Here is a 24,339-nt window from a genome sequence, read left to right on the forward strand (position 1 = left end):
GCTCAGAATGACGTCACGCACATGTGCAGACGCGGCAAATCGCGACCTGCGTATGTGCAGACACAGGTTGCATTCTGCTCATGATGCAAACGGGACTCTGGAATGGATCCCATTTGCAGCCAGAGGTACCACTGTACAAAGAGTTGTCCTTCCATAGTCTCCAACTGCCCTGAAAATGCTGGGGCTGTTGTGAAACCCTTAAGCCACTGCAGCTTCTCACTATGCAACGCAAAGTCCCGAATTCTGAAAGCAGGGAAGAGGAGAAGCAGGGAGAGAGGAGACAGTAACCCAGCTTCGCATGGTGGCGCAATGGGACCTGTGGGGAGGGGAGGAGAGGGGTCCAGGTGCCAACCTCTGCTGCCTCCTCAGCTCTGCCAGACGGTACCACTCAACACATCCACTCAACGGTGATGGCGGCAGCAGGAGCGGCCTGGGGGGCCTGCCTCGCGATGGTGCACAGGGGCCTTTTGGAGGTCACATCTGCCAACCATAGAGACTACGCTGCTGGCACTGAAGGGCTGCCTTGTAAACATCTGGCACAGGTGCCTCCTCTGACGCCCAAGGCGGGTTGATGGAAGCCTCACAATTTTACCGCATGTAACCAAGGCGTTTTGCCGGCACTGTATTGTTCCACACTCCTCTTGGTAACAGCTATTGGGGCAGCTCTGCCAACCCCACCCTTTCCCCATATTCCATGGGCAGTGTGCCTATATATGGGGCATGGGGTTGGGGGGCACCCACCCACACCAAAGTAGAACAGAGCACCCCCATTTCCATCTGAGGAATGTTGGAGGTTGTCTCAGGACCGAAAAACGTGTAGCATTGAGTAGATCGCTGCCTTGGATGTACAGAGAAGACAATTGCATAAGGTCTATCTATAGAAAAATGGTCTAACTTAGTGCAAGGCAGATTCCTTTGTTCATTCTTCTGTTCTTCAATCTGTTTGGGTATTTTTACTCTACTCCCGCCTTTTCCTTCCTGCAAAGGCTGAATGGCTCCTACGAGGGTATAAGTCTGGGAATGATGAATGAAGCCTTTGTGGACTTCACCGGTGGAGTTGGGACCATCTTTCTGCTAAAAACACCTAACCCAGAGCTTTTCAAGATCATCCGAGAGTCGCTGAAGAGGCGGTCTATGATGGGAGCGAGCACTATGGTGGGTGCGGGGGGTGGGCACTCATTTAAGGGGGTTGCAGTGCTTAGTGTCATCAGCACACCCACCTCCCCAAATCCATGGCAATATCTTCTCAGCGGCTTCAGTGGCGAAACCAAGCTGTGGGTCAGCTCCCAGGGGCTGAGACCCCCAAGCCTCTATTGAGCCAGACCCAGCACCCGATACTAGCTCTCAGTCTTGACTGATGAAAGTTAAGGTCCAAAAACATCAGGAGTGGGGACTGAAAGTTTTAAATACAGTCCTACCTTCGTTTCCGAACAGCTTAGTTCTTGAACGTTTTGGCTCCCGAACGCCGCAAACCTGGAAGTGAGTGTTCCAGTTTGTGAACTATTTTTGGAAGCCGAACATCCGACGGGGCTTCAGCAGCTTCCGATTGACTGCAGGAGCTTCCTTAGATCCAAGCAGACATAAAATATTGCTCTCTAGTGTCATGTTCCCTCGGTTTCCTTCTAAGTCACATCTCTCCTAACCTCTCCACTCTAAACTCTGGCTATCTGTTGAGGGGGGGCCCCCAGTCCTTTAATCCTTTGTTCTATTAATGGCCTGTTGTCAGGAATGATTGGTGGGTGCTAGTAGAGATAAGAGTCCAGGAATCCAGCCATATTTACAAAGATTTATTGGTTTCTTCAAGCTATTTACAAGAGCTCAAAAAAGTCAGTCTCCATCATGGTGAGTCCGTTTTCCCCAGCATATCCACTTCCTGAGCCCAACCCCCTTCCTTCCTCTGCTGCAAGAGTGGCTGGGCCCCGGAATTGGCTCCCCCCTCTCAGATTCATTGCCTCCTGACAGCCCTTCATCACCTTCCTCGTCCAAGGAAGAGCAGCTGCTAATTAAAGGAACCGGATCTCTGTTCCATTCTCTCCCCCTTCTCTGCCTCCAATTCCCTGACCTGACACCTCTCACCCTGGAGTCTAGCCTTTTAACACTTTTAACACTTGCTGAATCCAGGAGTTCAAAGCATCTAGCACTCAGCCAAACACCCCAAGCCTTCATTAAATTCTAACTCTTACTGGATCCAGGAGTCTGGCTGGCACCCACAAACTCGTAACTCTAGGGAGAGACCTGCTGGATCAGGCCAAAGGGGATCTAGTCCAGCATCCTATTCTCACAGTGACCTACCAGATGCTTGTGGGATACTTTCAAGCAGGACCCAAGTCCCACAACCTTCTCCTCACTTGTGAATCTTACCAACTGGTATTCAGAGACATATTCAAGGCTATGGACAAATGGGGGGGGGGAGAGAGTTAGTCACCCAATTGTTCTGGGTGGTGGTTGTGGGTCTGACTGTGCTGTCCATTCTGATTTTCTTCAGGCTAGTGGTCCTGAGGAGACTGAACTACAAACCCCAGAGAAACTGCTGAAAGGGCATGCCTATTCCATCACCGGATTCCACAAGGTATGTCTTGGGAGATTCCATATCAGCCTCTTCCAGGGGCATTGCAAGGCAGAAGTAGAAGAAGAAGAAGAAGAGGAGGAGGAGGAGGAGGAGTTTGGATTTGATATCCCGCCTTTCACTCCCTTTAAGGAGTCTCAAAGCGGCTCACATTCTCCTTTCCCTTCCTCCCCCACAACAAACACTCTGTGAGGTGAGTGGGGCTGAGAGACTTCAGAGAAGTGTGACTGGCCCAAGGTCACCCAGCAGCTGCAGGTGGAGGAGCGGGGAAGCGAACCCGGTTCCCCAGATTACGAGACTACTGCTCTTAACCACTACACCACACTGGCTCTCAAGGTTGAGATATTTTGTAGCAGTGTGGATCACCTCCCTCCTTTCTCCTTTCTCACTGTTGTTGTTGTTGTTGTTGTTGTTAGAAGAGCTTTTCTTACAGGGCAGCTTTTCATTTCATAGTTGGCCTAAATTTATATCTATATCTATCTATCTATCTATCTATCTATCTATCTATCTATCATCATCTAACTATGTGGGATGCGGGTGGTGCTGTGGGTTAAACCACAGAGCCTAGGACTTGCCAATCAGAAGGTTGGCGGTTCGAATCCCCGTGACGGGGTGAGCTCCCGTTGCTCGGTCCCTGCTCCTGCCAACCTAGCAGTTCGAAAGCACCTCAAAGTGCAAGTAGATAAATAGGTACCGCTCCGCCGGGAAGGTAAACGGTGTTTCCGTGCACTGCTCTGGTTCGCCAGAAGCGGCTTAGTCATGCTGGCCACATGACCCAGAAGCTGTACGCCGGCTCTCTTGGCCAATAGAGCAAGATGAGCGCCGCAACCCCAGAGTTGGCCACAACTGGACCTAATGGTCAGGGGTCCCTTTACCTTTATCTATCTATCTATCTATCTATCTATCTATCTATCTATCTCTATCTATCTATCTATCTATCATCTATCTATCTATCTATCTATCTAAATTGGCATGGGCCAATGGAAAGCCAGTGTGGCAAAGTGGTTAGAGTACCTGACTAGGGTCCGGAAGACCTGAGTTCAAGTCTCTACCCAGCCATGAAGCTTGCTGGGTGACCTTAGGCCAGTCCCTGCCGATCATTTTTAACCTACCTCGCAGGCTCGTTGTGAGGATTATAAAAGGGGAGGAGATGAACGACCTCCACTGCCTTGAGCTTCCAGGAGGAAAAGCAGGATACGAATGCAATAGTAAAATGTGCAAACTGCTTGCAAATTTGTACCCCGTGCCTCAGTTCTTCTGAGCACCTGTCAGTACCCCTGGTCTTTAACTCCTTTTGTGGTCTCTATGTAAAAAATGTCCCTGGTGGCTGTTCTCTGCTATAAAACATAGGGGCCACCTGCTATTTATTTTGCTCATTCTTAGGTCCATGTGGGGGGCCAGAAGGTGAAGCTGCTGCGATTACGGAATCCATGGGGCAGGGTTGAGTGGAACGGAAGCTGGAGCGACACGTGAGTTTGCCCGGAGGCTCTTGGGGGCAGGACGAGAGGCAGAGGGCACAATACCAGGAGAGGCATTCTGAGCAAGCAGTCACATTATACTGCCTTGCAAAATTTTGGGGTGCCTGAGATGATGGATATATGTGGGTCTCTTGATAGCTAGCTGTGTGGTCCCCTTGAGTATCATGTCCACAGCCTCCATTTCCGGGGCAAGTCCCGTAATCATTTCACGTCCCAGAGTGTTTTAATGTTAAAAAGGCTTAAGCAGGTCCACAAATGGGAGTCAGGAACTTAGTGTGACTGGCCCTCTTCCAGCAAAAATTTGGCAATTGTCTTTGCTTTTTCACTTTCAGGTGTCCCTTCAAGACCTTTTCATTCCCTCCCCCAAAATCTTGGTAACGACAGCTTACCCCTCACGAAGTTGCAGTTCCCAGAATCCTCAGCACCTCCCAGGAATCATTGGGGGGGGGGGGAGCCACCATGCTTCGAATGTGTGTTAAATGTGCTTTTAAATTGCACAGCGTTGACGGTGGCCACCTTTGCTAACCAGGAACGTATCTACACTCACGGTTTATAACCTAAAAAAAGGGTTAAAGAATCGTTTTCAAAACGCAGAGTGACAAACACCGCGTTGCTCTTAACGTTCTTAAATCATTATTAAAATCCGACACCAGAGGCCGCTGCAGAGAATCCAGCAGAGTTTGGCCGGGGTGTGTGTGTGTGCGGAACAATAAAATAAGAAAAACATTTTAATTTGAAAGTATGACCTGTGACGTTTTAGAACAATATATATATAATATTGTTTTAGTAACGTTAAACAGGTCAGTGTAGATCCAGCCCAACTTTTTTGCCTATGAAACTCTCCAACGAAGTACGTTTGTGAATGCCCATGTTTTTCTGCCCTAGCTCACCTCTTTGGAGTTATGTGGACCCTGGACTCCGGGAGCAGCTGCATGTGAAACAAGAAGATGGGGAATTTTGGTAAGAAACAGAGCCCCAGATCTTAACTCTTTTTTGCGGGGTGGAGTTCTGCAAGGGAGTGTTTAAAAGGGTTAAAAGCTCACATTGACGTATGCCCAAATTGGCAGGCAAACGCCCTCACCCCTAACCAGTGCTTTCCCCCAAGAAAAATAGGTCCTGAGAGGTGCCAGAACTGCGCTCTGGCTGAAAAAAAGCACCACCCCAATGAACTGACAGCAGCATTTGCGGGACCACCGTAGTCAGAGAACAGTCAGGGTTAACCCTTGCCCCAGTATTTTGTTGTTGTTGTTTAGTCGTGTCCGACTCTTCGTGACCCCGTGGACCAGAGCACGCCAGGCACTTCTGTCTTCCACTGCCTCCCACAGTTTGGTCAAACTCATGCTGGTAGCTTTGAGAACACTGTCCCACCATCTTGTCCTCTGTTGTCCCCTTCTCCTTGTGCCCTCCATCTTTTCCAGCATCAGGGTCTTTCCCAGGGAGTCTTCTCTTCTCATGAGGTGGCCAAAGTCTTGGAGCCTCAGCTTCAGGATCTGTCCTTCCAGTGAGCACTCAGGGCTGATTTCCTTCAGAATGGAGAGGTTTGATCTTCTTGCAGTCCATGGGACTCTCAAGAGTCTCTTCCAGCGCCATAATTCAAAAGCATCCATTCTATTCTGCGATCAGCCTTCTTGATGGTCCAGCTCCCACTTCCATACATCACTACTGGGAAAACCATGGTGTTGCATACTTCCCCCTGTTTTGCTCTCTCTCTCACTCTAGGATGCAACTGTCCGACTTCATACATCATTTCGATATCTTGGAGATCTGCCACTTCCGCACTGATGGGCCAGAAGGGGGGAGTTCCCCCTCTGGCTGGTACGGCGGCGACTGCTTCCAAGGGAGCTGGGTCAAAGGCCACACTGCGGGTGGACACCGGACCTTCAACCCCTGGGGTAATCCTTGGCGTGTGGGAAGGGGAATAGACAGCAGGGCTCACGGAAGCTCAGAGCTGGGAGCAGATTAATTGGGCATGGCGCCGGGTCTGTGGCCTTTCAGAGGTTGATGGACTGCAACTCCTATCATCCGTCCATGACTCGGCTTTGCTGGCTAGGACCGATGAGTGTGGGAGTTGGACAACATGTAGAGGGTCACAGATTTCCCTCGCCCCAGGCAGATGCCACACAGGCAAGGTGGGGGAGACCTATGGCCTTCGGGACATTGCAGAAAATGCAAACAGATAATGAGGGAAGGTGTGCTGGTCCAGGGGGGGAGGTTACCGTGGGGCAAGGTCCAGGACCTGAGTTGAGGGTCGGCAGACAGTCCTCCTCGGGCGAAGCGGGGTCCACAGCGGGAAGCCGGGCAAGGACAGGAACTCTGGGGGAACAGGACTGGGTGCTGGCCGAAACAGCTCATCAACGACGCTGCTCCCGCAACCTGGGACCGGGCTGACTGGCCTTTATCTTCTCTGAGGCCAGGGGCGGTTGCGGCCCCCAGGAGACCCGCCTCTCCTGGCCTTAAGGCGAGCACTCCTCCTGGGAGAAACCAGTTCCCTCTGCCTCTCTGCCCTGAGCCTCTGCAGTTCAGGAGAGGCTGGAGGGTTACTGGGCCCAGGGGGAGACTCAGCTGTAGGCACTGAGTCCTCAACCACCTCTGGAGCCAGAGTGGATTCACCTGGTTCCTGCTCCTGAGGATCCGGCACAGGTGCAGGCGCTTCAGAATCAAGGCCCTGCCCCAGTTCAGCCGGCCCTGGAGGTGGGGACTCCTGTGCAGGCTGGGATTCCTCCGGTTCAGCCTCTGAATTGGATTCCCAGGCCATCACACAAGGAATGTTGTGGGAACATGGCATGCTTGTGTGGACGTGGTGGTGTGCTACTCGTGGTAAGATTAAAAGTGAGTACAGTCATACCTTGGGTTACACCCACTTCAGGTTGTGTTTTTGTGGGTCGAGGACCGCGGAAACCTGGAAGTACCGGAACGGGTTTCGGCGGTCACACATGCGCAGAAGCGCTAAATCGCGCTTTGTGCATGCGCAGAAGCACCGAATCGCTACCCACGTGTGCGCAGATGTGGGTTGCGAACGCTGCAGGTTGCGGACGTGCATCCCTCACGGATCACGTTCGCAACCCAAGCGTCCACTGTAGCTGATTCAATAAATGCATGTTATATTCTGATAAGTGGAAATGTCTTCTGGTTCCTAGCCCAAAATTGCAGTAATATGGAGGGTGAGAGCCAAGATGTGACACGGCAGCTAAAAAAGCCAATGCAATTCTGGGCTGCATCAATAGGAGTATAGCATCTAGATCAAGGGAAGTAATAGTGCCACTGTATTCTGCTCTGGTCAGACCTCACCTGGAGTACTGTGTCCAGTTCTGGGCACCACAGTTCAAGAAGGACACTGACAAACTGGAACGTGTCCAGAGGAGGGCAACCAAAATGGTCCAAGGCCTGGAAACGATGCCTTATGAGGAACGGCTAAGGGAGCTGGGCATGTTTAGCCTGGAGAAGAGGAGGTTAAGGGGTGATATGATAGCCATGTTCAAATATATAAAAGGATGTCACATAGAGGAGGGAGAAAGGTTGTTTTCTGCTGCTCCAGAGAAGCGGACACGGAGCAATGGTTCCAAACTACAAGAAAGAAGATTCCACCTAAACATTAGGAAGAACTTCCTGGCAGTAAGAGCTGTTTGACAGTGGAATTTGCTGCCAAGGAGTGTGGTGGAGTCTCCTTCTTTGGAGGTCTTTAAGCAGAGGCTTGACAACCATATGTCAGGAGTGCTCTGATGGTGTTTCCTGCTTGGCAGGGGGTTGGACTCGATGGCCCTTGTGGTCTCTTCCAACTCTATGATTCTATGATTCTATGATCTCAAGAGGTGTGGATGAGCTCTGAGTGTTTCTTAAAACATATTTGAATTACTACTACTACTACTACTACTACTAGTGCCCCACCCAGCCACTCTGAGCGGCTTCCAATAACTATAAAAGCATCATAAAACATCAAGCAAAATATTCCCTATGCAGGGCTGCCTTCAGATGTCTTCTAAAAGTGGTATAGTTATTTATCTCCTTGACATCCGGTGGGAGGGCGTTCCACAGGGTGAAGCGATAGCACCACCTGCCGGCAGTTAAAAGCGCACACCTGGTGCACTTCAATGCTGTTCATGGAGCCGCAAAGCACTTTCAGCAGGTGATGTCCTGGTGAGGTGTGGAAGAAACTAAGTCGCTGCTGGAGGGCTCTCAAAGTAGCGTAGTAAAGTTTGAGGAGAGGCAATGTCACTGCAAGGAGTTTCCTAGGCCCCAAACATGCCCAAATATCTGAGTTATCTGAGTGGCTTTAGACTCATTTTCCTTGCTGTGCAGACACCTTTTGGATGAACCCCCAGTTCCACCTTTCACTGCTGGAGCCGGACGAGAAGCGAAGGAAAAAACAGGATCAACTCCTTCATCCCTCCTGCTCCCTCCTTGTCTCCTTGACGCAGAAGGACCGTCGCCGGAGCAATAAGGGATTCCTTTGCATAGGCTATGACATCTTTCAGGTGAGCGCATGAGGCCGACTGGATCAAATATTGTGACTGGTGACAAGATTTGCCAGAAGACCCACCTGGGGATGAAGTAAAGCCAGTTGGTAGCTTAGACAGGGGCTGCCCATCCCATTCTGCCGCCTGAGGCGAAATGGGAAGGTGCTGCCTGCCCACCCCTAACCGCTACCAAAGCCTCACTTACCAGGGATGCGTGGCTTCAGCTTCTGCTGATATCGTGCAGAGGCCTCATGTGATCTTCCCCAGATCCCAGGAAGCGAGGCACTCAGCTACTGCAGCTGCTTCTCCTTACTTCTGTGGTGACGTCCCTTGGATTTCACTGCCTGAGACACCTGCCTCATGAATGGGCTGGCCCTGAGCTTGGTGGTAGTCTGCTTCTAGAGCATCTGTTTGCATACAGAAAGTCCCATGTTCAGCCCCTGACTTCTCCAGGCAGGGCTGAGAATGTCCCTGTGTGAAACTCTGGAGAGCTGCTGCCAGCCAGTGTTGACAATACTGGGATAGATGGACTCATGGTCTGACCTGGTACAAGGCAGCTTCCTATGTCCTTCCTCTCCATGTTATCTGCTAATAAGCTCCCTCTTCCACTCCACCGCCCCACCCCACCAGCTGTGGTCTGTCCGCTATGTTAGTAATATCATAGCTTATCAATTGCCTTTTCTGCCGCTCTGTGGATTGACTCTCTCAGGGCAACTTGTGATTTTGGAGTTACAATCCAAAAATGAAATGGTGGGGAGGTAGGGGTGTGTGTGTGTGTGTGTGTGTGTGTGTGTGTGTCTTTTTGAGAAGGATCAGCAGCAACTGATACTAAGTAAAAAAAACCCAATCAAGGTTGCAATCCTATACACACCAGGAGTGGCTAGCTTTTTTTTGGTCAAGACCCCTGTTCATCTCATGCCACCTGTCCAGGGGTCAGTGGTGGGTGTGGCTACCCCACATTCCTGCTGGATCTATACAGATTTAAAAAACGCTATAGAAAAATATGCTATGAAAAGCTCTTAATGGAAAATCCCTTTGGCGACAGATCACTGCTCTACAGCACCACCTGGTGCCACGTGTTTATAATGCAGTTATAACTATATAATTGACAAGTGTAGCTGAGTCCTCTCTCACACACACATACAGGGCAAACATCACACACAACCCGTCACTCTTCAAATGGCTCATCTGATGACCCCAGAGGTAGCAGTTTGCATCCCTACCTGGGCACTGGGCTTGTAGGGCATACAGGGTGTTTAAACCTCTCCAGCCATCCCAATTCCATGTCAGTCTGTTGTTGTCACCACCATTGCCAAAATCAGCGGGAACTTGGAGATGGGGCTGTTGGGGGGAGAGAAAAATGCATTTGATTTCCTGGTTGCAGCTTCATGGCCCTCCTATAAATTTTCCTCCTCTCTTTCTTTTCTTGCAGATGTCCGAAGAGGTAATAATCCAAGTGGTTTGTACTGTCTTGAAGGGGTGTCTCTCTCTCTTTGCATAATTGCTTCACCCAGAAGTTAAGGAACGGGCTAAGACAGGAAAGCTACAACCCATTTGGAAATGATTTTTGAAAGGGAGGTTGACACAGTGCAAGTGCGCCAGCAGGAGTGCTGGGTTGACTCCGTCACCGTGTTTGCACTGTGCTGACCTCTCTACTGCCTGGGTAAGCAACAGTGACCCACCTGCTAGGAAGGGAGCAGCGTGGTTCTGACCCAGACGCAGTGCTTTTTTCGGGGGGGGGGGATGCAGGGGTACGCATACCCCTAAACATTTTGTGAATCTAAGTTTGGCCTCATTGAGGAGCAATATTTCAATATGAGCAGGAAAATGAGAGTACCTCTAAACATTTTTTTAAGAAAAAAAGCACTGTCCAGCCTTATAAGCCACTTCTATTCATGTACCTCCTCAGTGTTATGTGGAACAAAAATGAAGCCAAGCTGCTACAGCAGGCCGGGTGAGGGGTATTCATGAGGGACTGAATAATAATAATAATAATAATAATAATAATAATAATAATAATTATTATTATTATTATTATTATTTATTGAATTTATATACCGCCCTACACCCTGGCATCTCAGGGCTGTTCACAGAATAGAATCAAGATATAAAACTACAAAATACATAATAATAATAAAAATGACAACCCAATAAAGGTAAAGGTAAAGGGACCCCTGACCATTAAGTCCAGTCGTGACCAACTCTGGGGTTGCGACGCTCATCTCGCTTTATTGGCCGAGGAAGCCGGTGTACAGCTTCCGGGTCATGTGGCCAGCAGGACTAAGCTGCTTCTGGCGAACCAGAGCAGCGCACGGAAATGGCGTTTACCTTCCCGCTGGAGCGGTACCTATTTATCTACTTGCACTTTGATGTGCTTTCGAACTGCTAGGTTGGCAGGAGCAGGGACTGAGCAACGGGAGCTCATCCCATCACGGGGATACGAACCGCCGACCTTCTGATTGGCAAGTCCTAGGCTCTGTGGTAACCCCACCCCAAAAAAACACATTTTAAAAGGGCATAGGATGTAAATCAAATCAACCAAAGGCTTGGTTGAAAAGGAGCGTTTTTGCCTGGGGCATAAAGTGTATAATGAAGGCGCCAGGGGAACTTCCCTGGGGAGAGCATCCCACAGACGGGGAGCCACTGCAGAGAAGGCCCCGTTCTCGTGTTGCCACCCTCTGGACCTCTCGAGGAGGAGGCACACGAAGGAGGTCCTCAGAAGATGATCTTGGGGTCCAGGTAGGTTCATTTGAATGGGAGGCTCTGGAGACTTTCCCCCCACAACAGCCTGTTCAGAACAGTGACAGTGTACTCTAGAAATGGCCTGGGAAACTGCTGTTCCTCCCAGGGAGAAAAGCCTTGTTGCCTTTCTTCCTCCAGTACCTACAGCTGAAGAGCACAGCCCAAAGAAAACAGCTGCTCCCCAAACTCAAACAAGTTTGGCCGACTGCCTACGGGTATTTAAGAGACATCACCGAATATATCCGGTTGCCCCCCGGAGATTACCTGATCGTCACCAGCCTTCAAAACCCTCTGGCTGAGGCTGAATTCACCATCCGCGTCTTCACGGAGAAGAAACATCGCTTCCGGTGAGTTCTGATGCCCCAGAGGATCTAAGCCTCAAGGCTTCTGTGCCAGCCTTGTATCTCCTGCCTGTTCCCCCCGTTTTTTAAGAACTTAATTTTTATGTTTAAAAGTCAGCCTCAATCGGTAGCTGTGGGTGGTAGAGTAGACCCATCAGCATTCCTAGACATGACTAACTTAGGGTTCATCCACATTTCTACTTTGCCCCAATCTATTGTTGTAGATTTGGAGGCGTGGGATGATGACCCCTAAACCCTACTAATGAATAAATGGTAGGATTTTGATTATTTTGGATGTGAATGGAGAAATACAAGAATACTCCTAGATGATGTTATGTTGCCTTCTAGGGAAATTGGCGAAGAAGTCAGCGCAGATGATAAAGCACTACAGGTAACAGCTTATTCTCTATGGCAGTGCTTGAGGAAGATCGGGCGCATTTGTTTGTTGGCCTGGGTTCGGCATCCTCAGAATTTCAGCTTTCTTAAAACATGAGGCCGGATTCTAGCTCTCAAACCGCAGACACAGCTGCCTGATAGAATACAGTGGTACCTCAGGTTACATACACTTCAGGTTACAGACACTTCAGGTTACAGACTCTGCTAACCCAGAAATAGTGCTTCAGGTTAAGAACTTTGCTTCAGGATGAGAACAGAAATCGTGCTCTGGTGGTGCGGCGGCAGCAGGAGGCCCCATTAGCTAAAGTGGTGCTTCAGGTTAAGAACAGTTTCAGGTTAAGAACGGACCTCCGGAACGAATTAAGTCCTCAACTTGAGGTACCACTGTATTGCAAACCAGAAAGCAGTTGAGCAGGCGCAAAATGGTTAGGGGCATGAAATTCCAGCGCCTGGTGTTGCCTCAGTATGGTCCTGTGCTTCAGTCGCTGGGCTCCGTTAAAAGCGGCTTTTCCATGCAAACCAGGAAGTGACCTCTCCAGACTGTAGAACAACTCTTCTTTACTTATTTCTGTGACTGTGATCTGCTGTGTGAAGCAAATGCTGTTAGGCCAGGGGCCTAATGTGGCCCATCAGTCAATTTAATCTGACCCCTGGATTAAAATTCAGTCCTAAAAAAAGCTCAACAACTTTGGTTGGCCCTCATGCATGTTCACTTCCTCAAATCTGGCCTTCTTTGAAAAAAGTTTGGGCAGTTGAATGTGCATGTGTACTCTGTCCATTTCCCTCCTTCCCACTCCCTCCACACAGCCCCGGGGGCTGGCAACCCACGCTATGCCACTGCCCATTTGTGCCCTGAGTCAATCAGTTTGGTTCTCCTTCCCCCAGACTTTTAAAAAACTGTGAATGTGTTGTTCTGAAAGCCAGTCACTCAGTACTTTGCACAGCCAACTTATCCTAGAAACAGGGGAAACTCGTTGCTCCCCTGGCTTGATTTGCTTTTAATGTGTGTATATTTGTCCTGAAATTGAGGACTGTGGATCCAACAGCAAGCTTGCCCCTCAAAGAATGTACATCTCTCTCACGACCTTATTGCTTTCCAGATAATGATATCGCCCAGGATTGAACTCGACCAGATGCTTGAGAAAACTTTCCTGGAGTGGGCAGGCCAGGTAATGGAGTGTAAGAACACTGGTCAGCACAGCCCTTACCTGCTTGTGTTGATTTGCAATTGGTTGATTGTTCGGCTTATTTAAATAAATTTAAATATTAATTTTTTTAAAATAAATTTAAATATTGCAAACTACTCACCATCAGTGAAGGGTCCCTTTTTAGAATCACCGAGAAAGCAGAGAGACTACAGCATGGGATGTCAGAGAATTCTAGTGAATGCAGAAATCGAAGCAGAAATCGCTGTTTCACACACATCTGCCCCGTGTTTAGAAGGGAACTCAAACCAGTAAATAAATCAGTATTCGCTGATGTTGTAGATTTCAATCTTCAAATGATACCTAACTGAGCACACACATAGTCTGTTTGCATTGTGTTGTGAATGAGCAGAATAGTGTAATGACGACATAATTTATGTACCATATTTTTCGCTCTATAGGACGCACTTTTTCCCCTCCAAAAATTAAGGGGAAATGTGTGTGCGTCCTATGGAGCGAATGCAGGCTCCTTGGCTTCAGCGATAGCAACGCAAAGCCTCCGAAGCGCAGAGGGAGCAAGGGGGAGATTTTTTTCTTCTTCTTCTTCCCCTCTAAAACAAGGTGCATTCAAGGTGCATTCACCCAAAGCCTCCGGAGCGCAGTGGGAGTTCCTGCTGCGCTCCAGAGGCTTCGGGTTGCCTTCACTGAAGCCTAGAGAGCGAGAGGGGTCAGTGTGCACCGACCCCTCTCGCTCTCCAGGCTTCCAAGGTAGCCGCCTGAAGCCTCCAGAGCGCAGCGGGAACTCCCACTGCTCTCCGGAGGCTTTGGGTGAATGCACCTTGAACGCACCTTGTTTTAGAGGGGGAGAACAAGAAAAAAATCTCCCCCTCTCTGCGCAGCACCCCTTCAGCGAAGCGGCAGGAGAAATGGAAGGGGCTCTGTTTCTCCTGCTGCTTCGCTGAAGGCACGCTGAGCAGAGAGGGGGAGATTTTTTTCTTCTTGTTCTCCCCCTCTAAAACAAGGTGCGTCCTATGGTCGGGTGCGTCCTATACAGCGAAAAATACGGTAATTAATTGCATAAGCTACGTAATTTTGCCACAGCAGAAAGTAGGATGAACAATGTAGTTTTGGGCAGAGAATGAACTGCAGTGGGAAGGAAACAGTGCTGAATGCAACAAATACAGGGCAGTGGCAGAAGGAAACATGGCAGACAACAGCGGGACCCTGGTTGATGTCCTGAGTAGGAGAGAAAGAGCCAGGGGCCCTGGGAATAGAAGTGGAGGAGGAACTGAGGGTGCTTGGCAGGCCCACAATGGCCCCCACAGCCCACCTCAAATAAGGGTTTAGACTGGGGTAGGGGCAGATGATAAATTCAATTTAGTTTGCATTTCATGAAAAACTATATATTTCTCACACACCAGTATGCAAACCAAAACACAGTTACCCTTTGAAACTCTCACAAATTTTGCAACACTGTTCTCCAACCAAACAGTGATTATAAAAATGTATATTTTGGGGAAAGTGCACATAAAATGTATTAATCAGTGAAAATAACGTACAAAATTGCATTGTATTAGGGGGAAAGGTTTGCAAAAATGTGCATGTTAGTCAAAAACTGCATACAGCAATGTGTTGATCAGGATAAATTTACACTGAAATGCTGACAAATTTTCATGAGGATTTAAAGTACGTTTCTGAGCACAATTCAAAGTGTTGGTGCTGACCTTTAAAGCCCTAAACAGCCTTGGTCCAGTATACCTGAAGGAGCGTCTCCACCCCCATCATTCTGCCCAGACACTAAGGGCCTTCTGGCGGTTCCCTCATTGCGAGAAGCCAAGCTACAGGGAACCAGGCAGAGGGCCTTCTCGGTAGTGGCGCCTGCTCTGTGGAACGCCCTCCCACCAGATGTCAAAGAGGAAAATAACTACCAAACTTTTAGAAGACATCAGAAGGCAGCCCTGTTCAGGGAAGCTTTTAATGTTTAATAGGTTATTGTATTTTAGTGTTCTGTTGGGAGCTGCCCAGAGTGGCTGGGGAAATCCAGCCAGATGAGTGGGGTATAAATAATAAATTATCATCAGCATCAGCTGATCATTAAAGGAAACCCCTCAAATTGCTATAGAAATGGGGTGGGGTTTGATTTAAGATTAGAAAAGTGAGAAGCTTAGAGAAGCAAAATTGGCAGATTCCATCATTCCTGATCACTGGCCATCTTAGCTGAAGTTGACAGGAGCTGGAGTTCTCCAATATCTGGAGGGTCAGAGGTTTGCAGCCCTTGCTTTTCACAGAGCATTAGCCCTGAGCCTGACTGGCATGGAGAAGAAGGTGGGGCCCATTACATTATGTGACTTTTCTTGGATTTTTATTTGGCTGATTCAGGACCAGCAAATGGGCGCCGCTGAACTCCGGGGCATTCTGAATCAGATCATGAAGACCACTTGTGAGTATCCAACACGGTTGCCTCCCCCATTGGCTACATTCTTCCACCCCTTTCATCTAGTTCATTCCCATCTTCTCTTTCCTAGAATTTAAAATCTGGAAAGAACTTGAAACTTATTTCCCTCCCTCCCACCTACGCTTCCAGGTGGCTCCGGGTGCTGGCAACCCATGCTACACCACTGTTCCAGACTGTCCACTTTTCTGTGAATGGGATTGAGTTGCATGCAAGCAAATCTGGGTTTTGCAACTGAAGTGGATTTGCCACTCTTGTGCAACTTCCCAAACAAACAAACATTTTCAGCAGTAAGGAAAGTGATGGGAAAGTGGCACTGGAAAAGGTGGTGACATTTCTTGGCCTGCTCAGCCATTTTCTCGGTTCTGCTTTAGCCCTTTGCCTCTCTCCTCTCCGGGAATTACTTTAACCCCCTCCCTTTCCAAATAGTGTTGCCTTAATTGAGTGGCAGTCAGGAGCAAGAGTACAAAGAGGAGGGAAGGAGCATTTAACCCTTTCTTAGCAGTGCAAATCGTCCCCACTCCCAGAATCCCACTGGGGAAAGGAGGACAGTCCACTTGGCTGCAGGGGCTCCAAAGTCAGGAAGCAGAGTTGCTATTCCACTATCGCCTTAAATCAGATTGGTAGTAATTGGGTGCTACTAAATTGTCCCCGGGGGGACGCGGGTGGTGCTGTGGGTTAAACCACAGAGCCTGGGACTTGCCGATCAGAAGGTCGGCGGTTCAAATCCCTGCAACGGGGTAAGCTCCCGTTGCTCGGTCCCTGCTCCTTCCAACCCAGCAGTTCGAAAGCACGTCAAAGTGCAAGTGGATAAACAGGCACCGCTCCGGTGGGAAGGCAAAGGGCGTTTCCGTGCGCTGCTCTGGTTCGCCAGAAGTGGCTTAGTCATGCTGGCCACATGACCCAGAAGCTGTACGCCGACTCCCTCGGCCAGTAAAGCGAGATGAGCACCGCAAACCCAGAGTCGGCCACGACTGGACCTAATGGTCAGGGGTCCCTTTACTGTGTACCTTTACTAAATTGTTCCTATCTGGGAGCACCTAATGTTGCGAATCCATTCCTCTGCCCTTGTTCCTGCATCAACACTGAGGTCCAGCTCCAAGGGTTTTCTGGCAGTTCCCTCACTGCGAGAAGTGAAGCTACAGGGAACAAGGCAGAGGGCCTTCTCGGTGGTGGTGCCCGCCCTGTGGAACGCCCTCCTATCAGATGTCAAGGAGATAAACAACCAACAGACTTTTAGAAGACACCTGAAGGCAGCCCTGTTGTTAATGTTTGATATTTTATCGTGTTTTTAACATTCTGTTGGGAGCTCTCCAGAGTGGCTGGGGAAACCGAGCCAGATGGGCGGGGTATAAATTATCATCATCATCAACTGTAGTAATTATGTGTCCATCCTCTCACCACTTTCTTTTCCAGGGTATCCACTGAAAACTGATGGCTTTTCCATGGAGCAGTGTGAAAAAATCACCCAGAATTTCAGTGTATCCTTCTCTAGGGAAGTAGATGGGGCCAGGTATCAAGAGGGAAGGGAGTCTGGATCCAACCCCTAGCACAAGAAAATAGTGGTCCATTGAATGAAAGAGAACCCCAAATTCCCATTCTCTCTTCCATGTAGGGATGGCACGAGCATCCCAAATGGGGAGGATATGTGGGTCAGGCTACATTCCAGCCGTGCAAAAGCCGGAGGTCTCTATGCTCTGCCTAAAACATGCACTAGCTGCATCCAAAGCAACATGGTTTCTCATGCATGGTCAGCGGGGTATGGTGCAGGGAAAATCTTGAGGGCTGGAGGTCTCCCACCCCTGCAATATCCCATTTGCTTTTTCTTAACTCTGCAACAGGGCAGCAAGACAGGCAAGGTGACATTGAGCGAGGTTAAGCAGTTCTGGACTAAGATAACGGAATGGGAGGTGAGGGTAGGGACCAGAGCAGCTGGACAAAAGCCCACCTCTGAAGAGGTTCCGCTATACCTGGGCCACCTCTGTCAGGGTTGACGGGTTCTGGTGTCAACGCAGGCAGAAGATGTTGATCTGTTGAGCGGACAATCAGGAATCGGTCTTCTTGTATTTTTATCAGTCCTGGCCAATCTAAACTGCCCCTGGGAAGAGGGATCAACTGTTAAACCACTCTGGGAATTGTAGCTCTGGGAGGGGAAGAAGTGGGATCTCTTAACCGTTCCCAGCACCCTTATTAAACTACAGTTCCCGGGATACTTTGGGAGGAGCTATGGCTGTTTATGGGATGCGGGTGGCTCTGTGGTCTAAACCACTGAGCCTCGGGCTTGCCGATCAGAAGGTTGGCAGTTTGAATCCCTGCAACGGGGGGAGCTCCCGTTGCTCAGTCCCAGCTCCTGCCAACCTAGCAGTTCAAAAGCACAAAGTGCAAGTACAGTGGTACCTCGGGTTACATACGCTTCAGGTTACAGACCCCATTAGCTAAAGTGGTGCTTCAGGTTAAGAACGGACCTCCAGAACAAATTATGTTCTTAACCCGAGGTACCACTGTAGATAAATAGGTACTGCTCTGGCAGGAAGGTAAACAACGTTTCCGTGTGCTGCTCTGTTTTGCCAGAAGCGGCTTAGTCATGCTGGCCACATGACCTGGAAGCTGTACGCCGGCTCCCTCGGCCAATAAAGCGAGATGAGTGCCGCAACCCCAGAGTCGTCCGCGACTGAACCTAACGGTCAGGGGTCCCTTTACCTTTATGGCTGTTTATAGTGATGTGGTACTGCTTTCAATGTATAGTACAGAGGGGGCCTGACTCTCTTGAGCTCAGTATTTGATAGCAAGATGCTATAAAGTGCCGAGGGCTTTCTGGTGGTTCCCTCACTGCGAGAAGTGAGGTTACAGGGAACCAGGCAGAGGGCCTTCTCGGTAGTGGCACCCGCCCTGTGGAATGCCCTCCCATCAGATGTCAAAGAGATAAACAACTACCTGACATTTAGAAGACATCTGAAGGCAGACTTGTTTAGGGAAGTTTTTATTGTGTGACATTTTAATGTATTTTTAATCTTTGTTGGAAGTCGCCCAAAGTGGGTGGGGAAACCCAGCCAGATGGGCAGGGTACAAATAATAAATTACTATTATTACCTCTCCCGATTCCACTCCACAGAGTATATTCATTGGTTATGACATGGACAGGTCTGGCACCATGAACACCCATGAAATGCAGCTGGCACTGGACACTGCAGGTGAAAAGGAGTAGGAAATAATGCACAGGGGATATTGTTCTTTATTGTGAAGCTGGATTTGTGAAAATCCTCTTTGTGGAATCCACAGGGATCCTTTAAAAGTCATTTGGTGTTAAAAAAGGATCTCCACTTCAAGGCAATTCCAAATCTCTCCCTCCCCTCACCCACCCCCTATGGAGCTTGTTGGATCCACTCACCCACACTTCTAAATCCCTAACTAGAATGGAACTTCGTGGTTCAAAAGTGCAAAATTCAGATGGGCTGCAAGGAATGGACAGAGTGAGATTCTGTTTATGATCCTCCTGTGAAGTATAATCTGGATGGGAGTAACCTTACAAAAAGGGACGCGGGTGGCGCTGTGAATTAAACCATAGAGCCTAGGACTTGCTGATCAGAAGGTCGGCGGTTCGAATCCCCGTGACGGGGTGAGCTCCCGTTGCTCGGTCCCTGCTCCTGCAGTTCAAAAGCACGTCAAAGTGCAAGTAGATAAATAGGTACCGCTCTGGCGGGAAGGTAACAGTGTTTCTGTGTGCTCCTCTGGTTCGCCAGAAGTGGCTTAGTCCTGCTGGCCACATGACCCGGAAGCTGTACGCCGACTCCCTCGGCCTATAGAGCGAGATGAGCGCCGCAACCCCAGAGTTGGCCACGACAGGACCTAATGGTCAGGGGTCCCTTTACCTTTAACCTTACAAAACAAGGGTTACATGCAGTTTGAGATTCCGTGCCCTTACAGAATGGTGGCATTTGCTTGCAAATTCAATTTCCAGAGAACCTTTGCTGTCATTCACAAACAAACCATGGGTTTCTAGTCCCCATGGCTGCAGAAACAGATGACTTGCTTGTGGGCAATTCCTGCAGGATTTCAAGAGGCATGGGGTAGCTGAGTAAGATTTTGAGGGGGTAGCCCAGAGGTGGGCTCTCCAGATGTTGCTGGACTGCAACTCCCACCATCCCTGCTAGATGGAGCTGATGGGAGTTGTTATTGGAAGCCAACAATATCTGGAGACTTCCTATTGGAAGTGTAATAAATGACACAAAGCCAAATGCTAATTTGCTTACTTTCCATATTCCCCCCCCCCCATTCGTGGAATTTTGCTCAGGGTTCCACTTAAACACAAAGACAAGAGAGGCCCTCGCGAGAAGATATGGCAACTCCTGGCTTCAGATAGACTTCGACAACTTTGTGTCTCTCATGGTGCACCTGGAAAGCGTTTTCCGTAAGAGACAACTTCCTCATTTTATTATTGTTATTCTTCAGTCATGCTTGCATCATTCCCTTCCTCCAAGAAGCTAAGGGGGATAAGTGCTTTGCTGAAACTGAAATTAATGCAGAGAAGTTTCTGGTTCAGCAACTATTCAAAATGTGTTTTTGATGTATAATTGTCTATTCAGGTTGGGACACATCCATCTGAGTAAAAAGGCAGTTTAAAAATGTAACAACAATAACTTCAAACATATGATGAAGTGAGCTGTAGTCCGTAAAAGCTTATGCCATACTGAAAGTGCTAGTCTTTAAGGGGACACAATACTTTTTAATGTTTTTTTATTACAATAGACTAGCATGGATACCCCTCTGGAAAATATTTAATATGCATTTTGTGATACACTGCTGATATTGAAATACAAACTTTTAAGCAGTGTTGATTAATGCAGAAATGGCAAACAATGCACTTGTGTATGAACGCATGTGAAACTGAGACGGCTTGGAAACTGAGAAATACATCCACACATCTCTAATCTTGGCATGACTATGTTTTTGTTTCTTTTCACCAGGGCAATGCAAAAGCTGGGATGCTGATGACAAGGGACAGATTTGCATGACAGAGCAAAAGGTGAGGAAAAGGCAGTTGTCTTTAGACTGTCTCATGTTCACCCTCCAAACTTGCTCCCCTCCCCAGCAGATTACTAAACTCCACTACGGTTTTTTGGGGTGGGGGATGGGAGGGCGGTTGTGTGAGTGCCTTTTTCCGCACTGGGAAGGTGGTGAATTTGAGATCATCGCCATCAATTCCTGTAGTAGCAAACTCAAGTGTCGATAGAAATGCAGCCACAACAGGGCGAGGGAGGCACCAGCATGTTCAGAAGGGAGAAGGTGCCAACAACAACAACAACGATTTATTATTTATACCCCACCCATCTGACTGGGCTTCCCCAGCCACTCTGGGGGGCTTCCAAGAAAATATTAAAATACAGTAGTCCGTCAAACATTAAAAGCTTCCCTAAACAGGGCTGCCTTCAGATGTCTTCTAAAAGTCTGGTAGTTGTTGTTCTCTTTGACATCTGGTGGGAGGATGTTCCACAGGGCGGGTGCCACTACCTAGAAGGCCCTCTGCCTGGTTCCCTGTAACTTGGCTTCTCGCAATGAGGGAACCGCCAGAAGGCCCTCAGCACTGGACCTCAGTGTCCGGGTAGAACAATGGGGGTGGAGACGCACCTTCAGGTATACCGGACCGAGGCCTTTTAGGGCTTTAAAGGTCAGCACCAACACTTTGAATTGTGCTCAGAAATTTACTGGGAGCCAATGTAGGTCTTTCAAGACCGGTGTTATGTGGTCACAGCGGCTGCTCCCAGTCACCAGTCTAGCTGCCACATTCTGGATTAGTTGTAGTTTCTGGGTCACCTTCAAAGGTAGCCCCACGTAGAGCGCATGGCAGTAGTCCAAGCGGGAGATAACCAGAGCATGCACCACTCTGGCCAGACATTCCGTGGGCAGGGAGGGTCTCATCCTGTGTATCAGATGGAGCTGGTAAACAGCTGTCCTGAACACAGAATTCACCTGCACCTCCATGGACAGCTACGAGTCCAAAATGACTCCCAGGCTGCGCACCTGGTCCTTCAGGGGAACAGTTACCCCATTCAGGACCAGGGAGCCCTTCACACCTGCCCGCCTCCTCTCCCCCCAAAACAGTACTTCTGTCTTGTCAGGATTCAACCTCAATCTGTCAGCTGCCATCCATCCTCCAACCGCCTCCAGACACTCACACAGGACCTTCACCGCCTTCACTGGTTCAGATTTGAAAGAGAGGTAGAGCTGGGTATCATGCGCATACTGATGAACACCCAGCCCAAACCCCCTGATGATCTCTCCCAGCGGCTGCATGTAGAAGTTGAAAAACATGGGGGAGAGGACAGAACCCCGAGGCACCCCACAGGTGAGGGTCCAGGGGTCTGAACACTAACTCCCCCACCTTCTGAACATGGCCCAGGAGGAAGGAGCGGAACCAGTGTATAACAGTGCCCCCAGCTCCCAGCCCCTCTAGAGTTGCAGAAGAAGAAAACAAAGTCTAATCGAGCTAATGTGGTGTAGGGGTTCAAGGGCTGAAAACAGAGGGTAGAAAATGATGGTGAACTGCTCAAGCCAATAATAGGTTGCAGTATTTTGAAGTGGAGGATTATGGTTAAGGGAAGCATCTCCTGTCACTAAACCCTCCAGTCCACTATGTTAGGAGTTTTTAAGGCAGGATTTGGCTCACCAGCCGCTCTGCAGATGTTGCTGAACTCTAACTCCCATCATAGCCACTGGTCAGGGGTGATGAGATTTTGTCAGGGACTGTGCTGAGGAGGGCTACTCTGAGGAGGAATGGTGGGATTCTGAATCTTCCCAGGAGCAGGAGGACAGTATAGATTTGGAACGGTGGTTTGCAGAGGGACGTAGTTCAGAAGGCAGAAGCTGGGAATAACTGGGTGGTGAACAGCTAGGAGAAGAAGAACTGGGGAAGAGAGAGTTAACAGACTTAATATCACTGGAAAGCATCCATCCGATCAGCTGAAGGTCAAGGAGAGCAGATAAGGTGTCAGAGCAGAAAGCACAGTGGTTGTGAGATCAGGTTGCAAGACATGGAAATGACGTGGGTGACTAGGGGTGGACCTAGTGGGTGGAGCCCTTAATTGGGAGCACCTCCATTCCGAGGAATGGATTCTTTGTTCTCTCGCTGTGATCATTAAAAACTATAAATGGTAAGAGACTCCTTTCGCTTTGTTCTGCTTATATATACTGCCAAAGGAGGGGAAGAGAGCTGAGTCCATGGAGCCTGACGGATTTGTAGTCCAAAAGCATCTGTGAGGCTACAGGTTCCCTATCCCTGCCATAGAGTATCATGGCCAATGACAGCTCAAAATGAGTACAGGCTGTGTAGGAATAAATGTTTTCCTCTCTCTTATCTATGAATATAATCTCTCCCAAGCAGGTCAAGTAACAACAAGAGCCCAGAGCAACGTGGAGTGAGACAGTAGTGTTCACATGAGCTTTTGATGCAGCTCACAATGCTACCCACTTTTTAAATCAGCCCTGTGGTTTGTCCAAGCCCTCTGTCCTCCTTATAACACCTGCAACTGTCTACTATATTGTAGCCCAAAGCAAGTGGGGAATTAAAGCTCACCTGATTTCATTTCTGCATTTCAGTGGATGGATCTTGTCATGTCCACCTGATTCAGCCATCTCCCACTCTCCATCCGTGGATGATCGCAATTCATTATCCCCAGAGGCACCCAAAGAAACTTCAACATTCACTGAACGTTTCAAGTTCCGCAATCAGAATAAATCAAGCACTGCTGTGAAATACTTAGCAATTTTAATTCTATAATGGATGTAATTAAAATGAAACTTTCGGTCTCCACCTTGTTTATAGCTGAAAAGAATACCATTTTAATTTGCATATAAGTATTAAATGAGCATGAGACGGTTAATCCCTGGGTTGTGGGTTCAAGCCCCATGTTGTGCTAAAGATTACTGTATTGCAGGGGGTTGGACTAGATGACCCTCGGGGTCCCTTCCAACTCTACAATTCTATGAAATGTACATTCTTATAACAACACAGTAAGGTACAAAATTATTTTATATTACCATATTTTGGTTTTGATTTGTGATGAAGATCAGAGATTTGCCTGTTTTATTGTAACATGTTTACTGATGCTCACTGCTGGAATAACTTTATATAAGCTGCTTTTTCTGATCTACCTGGAAAGCTGTATATAACTTTAAGTTTAAAATTTAAAGTAGTTTAAAGTTTTAAAAGTTTAAAGTTAAGTTTAACTTTCAGTTAAGTGGAAATTAGGAACATTTTTCTGCTCACTATATATATATCTGAAGTGTATCTGAAGAAGTGTGCATGCACACGAAAGCTCATACCAAGAACTAACTTAGTTGGTCTTTAAGGTACTACTGGAAGGAATTTTTAAATTTTGTATATATATATATATATATATATATATATATATATATATATATATATATCCACGTCAGTCAAAGGAAGTCCAAAAATATGCAGGAAACTCCACAGAGTTAGCAACATTTGCTTGGCAAGGGTTAGAGCAGGCTTCCTCAAACTCTGCCCTCCAGATGTTTTTGCCCCACAACTCCCATGATCCCCAGCTAGCAGGACCAGTGGTCAGAGATGATGGGAATTGTAGTCTCAAAACATCTGAAGGGCAGAGTTTGATGAAGCCTGGGTTAGAGTAACATCAAGTTGTCTCAGCAGATACAATTCAGCTACTGTCAGGTTGAAACACTGACTCCAAAAGTCAACACCTAATGTGTAAAGCTTTAATGAGGTAAATGGTTTTTTCACTGACGAA

The 24,339-nt window shown here is 48.3% G+C and overlaps 1 protein-coding gene across 1 annotated transcript in view; it reads left to right on the top strand.

Annotated features, from left to right (window-relative positions):
• Positions 1–23,833, top strand: part of CAPN12 (calpain 12) — a 34,292-nt gene extending 10,459 nt beyond the window's left edge. Inside the window, exons 5-21 of the mRNA XM_079985444.1 lie at positions 987–1,155; positions 2,486–2,569; positions 3,950–4,035; positions 4,930–5,004; positions 5,764–5,936; positions 8,341–8,516; positions 9,931–9,942; positions 11,379–11,587; positions 11,930–11,972; positions 13,078–13,146; positions 15,502–15,562; positions 16,991–17,055; positions 17,416–17,484; positions 18,687–18,765; positions 19,866–19,982; positions 20,539–20,597; positions 23,168–23,833. Coding sequence (XP_079841570.1) covers positions 987–1,155; positions 2,486–2,569; positions 3,950–4,035; positions 4,930–5,004; positions 5,764–5,936; positions 8,341–8,516; positions 9,931–9,942; positions 11,379–11,587; positions 11,930–11,972; positions 13,078–13,146; positions 15,502–15,562; positions 16,991–17,055; positions 17,416–17,484; positions 18,687–18,765; positions 19,866–19,982; positions 20,539–20,597; positions 23,168–23,194 — 1,573 coding nt within the window. The 3' untranslated portion in view covers positions 23,195–23,833. The remainder of the gene's footprint in view (positions 1–986; positions 1,156–2,485; positions 2,570–3,949; positions 4,036–4,929; positions 5,005–5,763; positions 5,937–8,340; positions 8,517–9,930; positions 9,943–11,378; positions 11,588–11,929; positions 11,973–13,077; positions 13,147–15,501; positions 15,563–16,990; positions 17,056–17,415; positions 17,485–18,686; positions 18,766–19,865; positions 19,983–20,538; positions 20,598–23,167) is intronic.
• The last annotated feature ends 506 nt before the right edge of the window (positions 23,834–24,339 follow it).

This window comes from Podarcis cretensis (assembly GCF_951804945.1).
Source record: "Podarcis cretensis genome assembly, chromosome: 8".
NCBI classification, from domain to species: domain Eukaryota; kingdom Metazoa; phylum Chordata; class Lepidosauria; order Squamata; family Lacertidae; genus Podarcis; species Podarcis cretensis.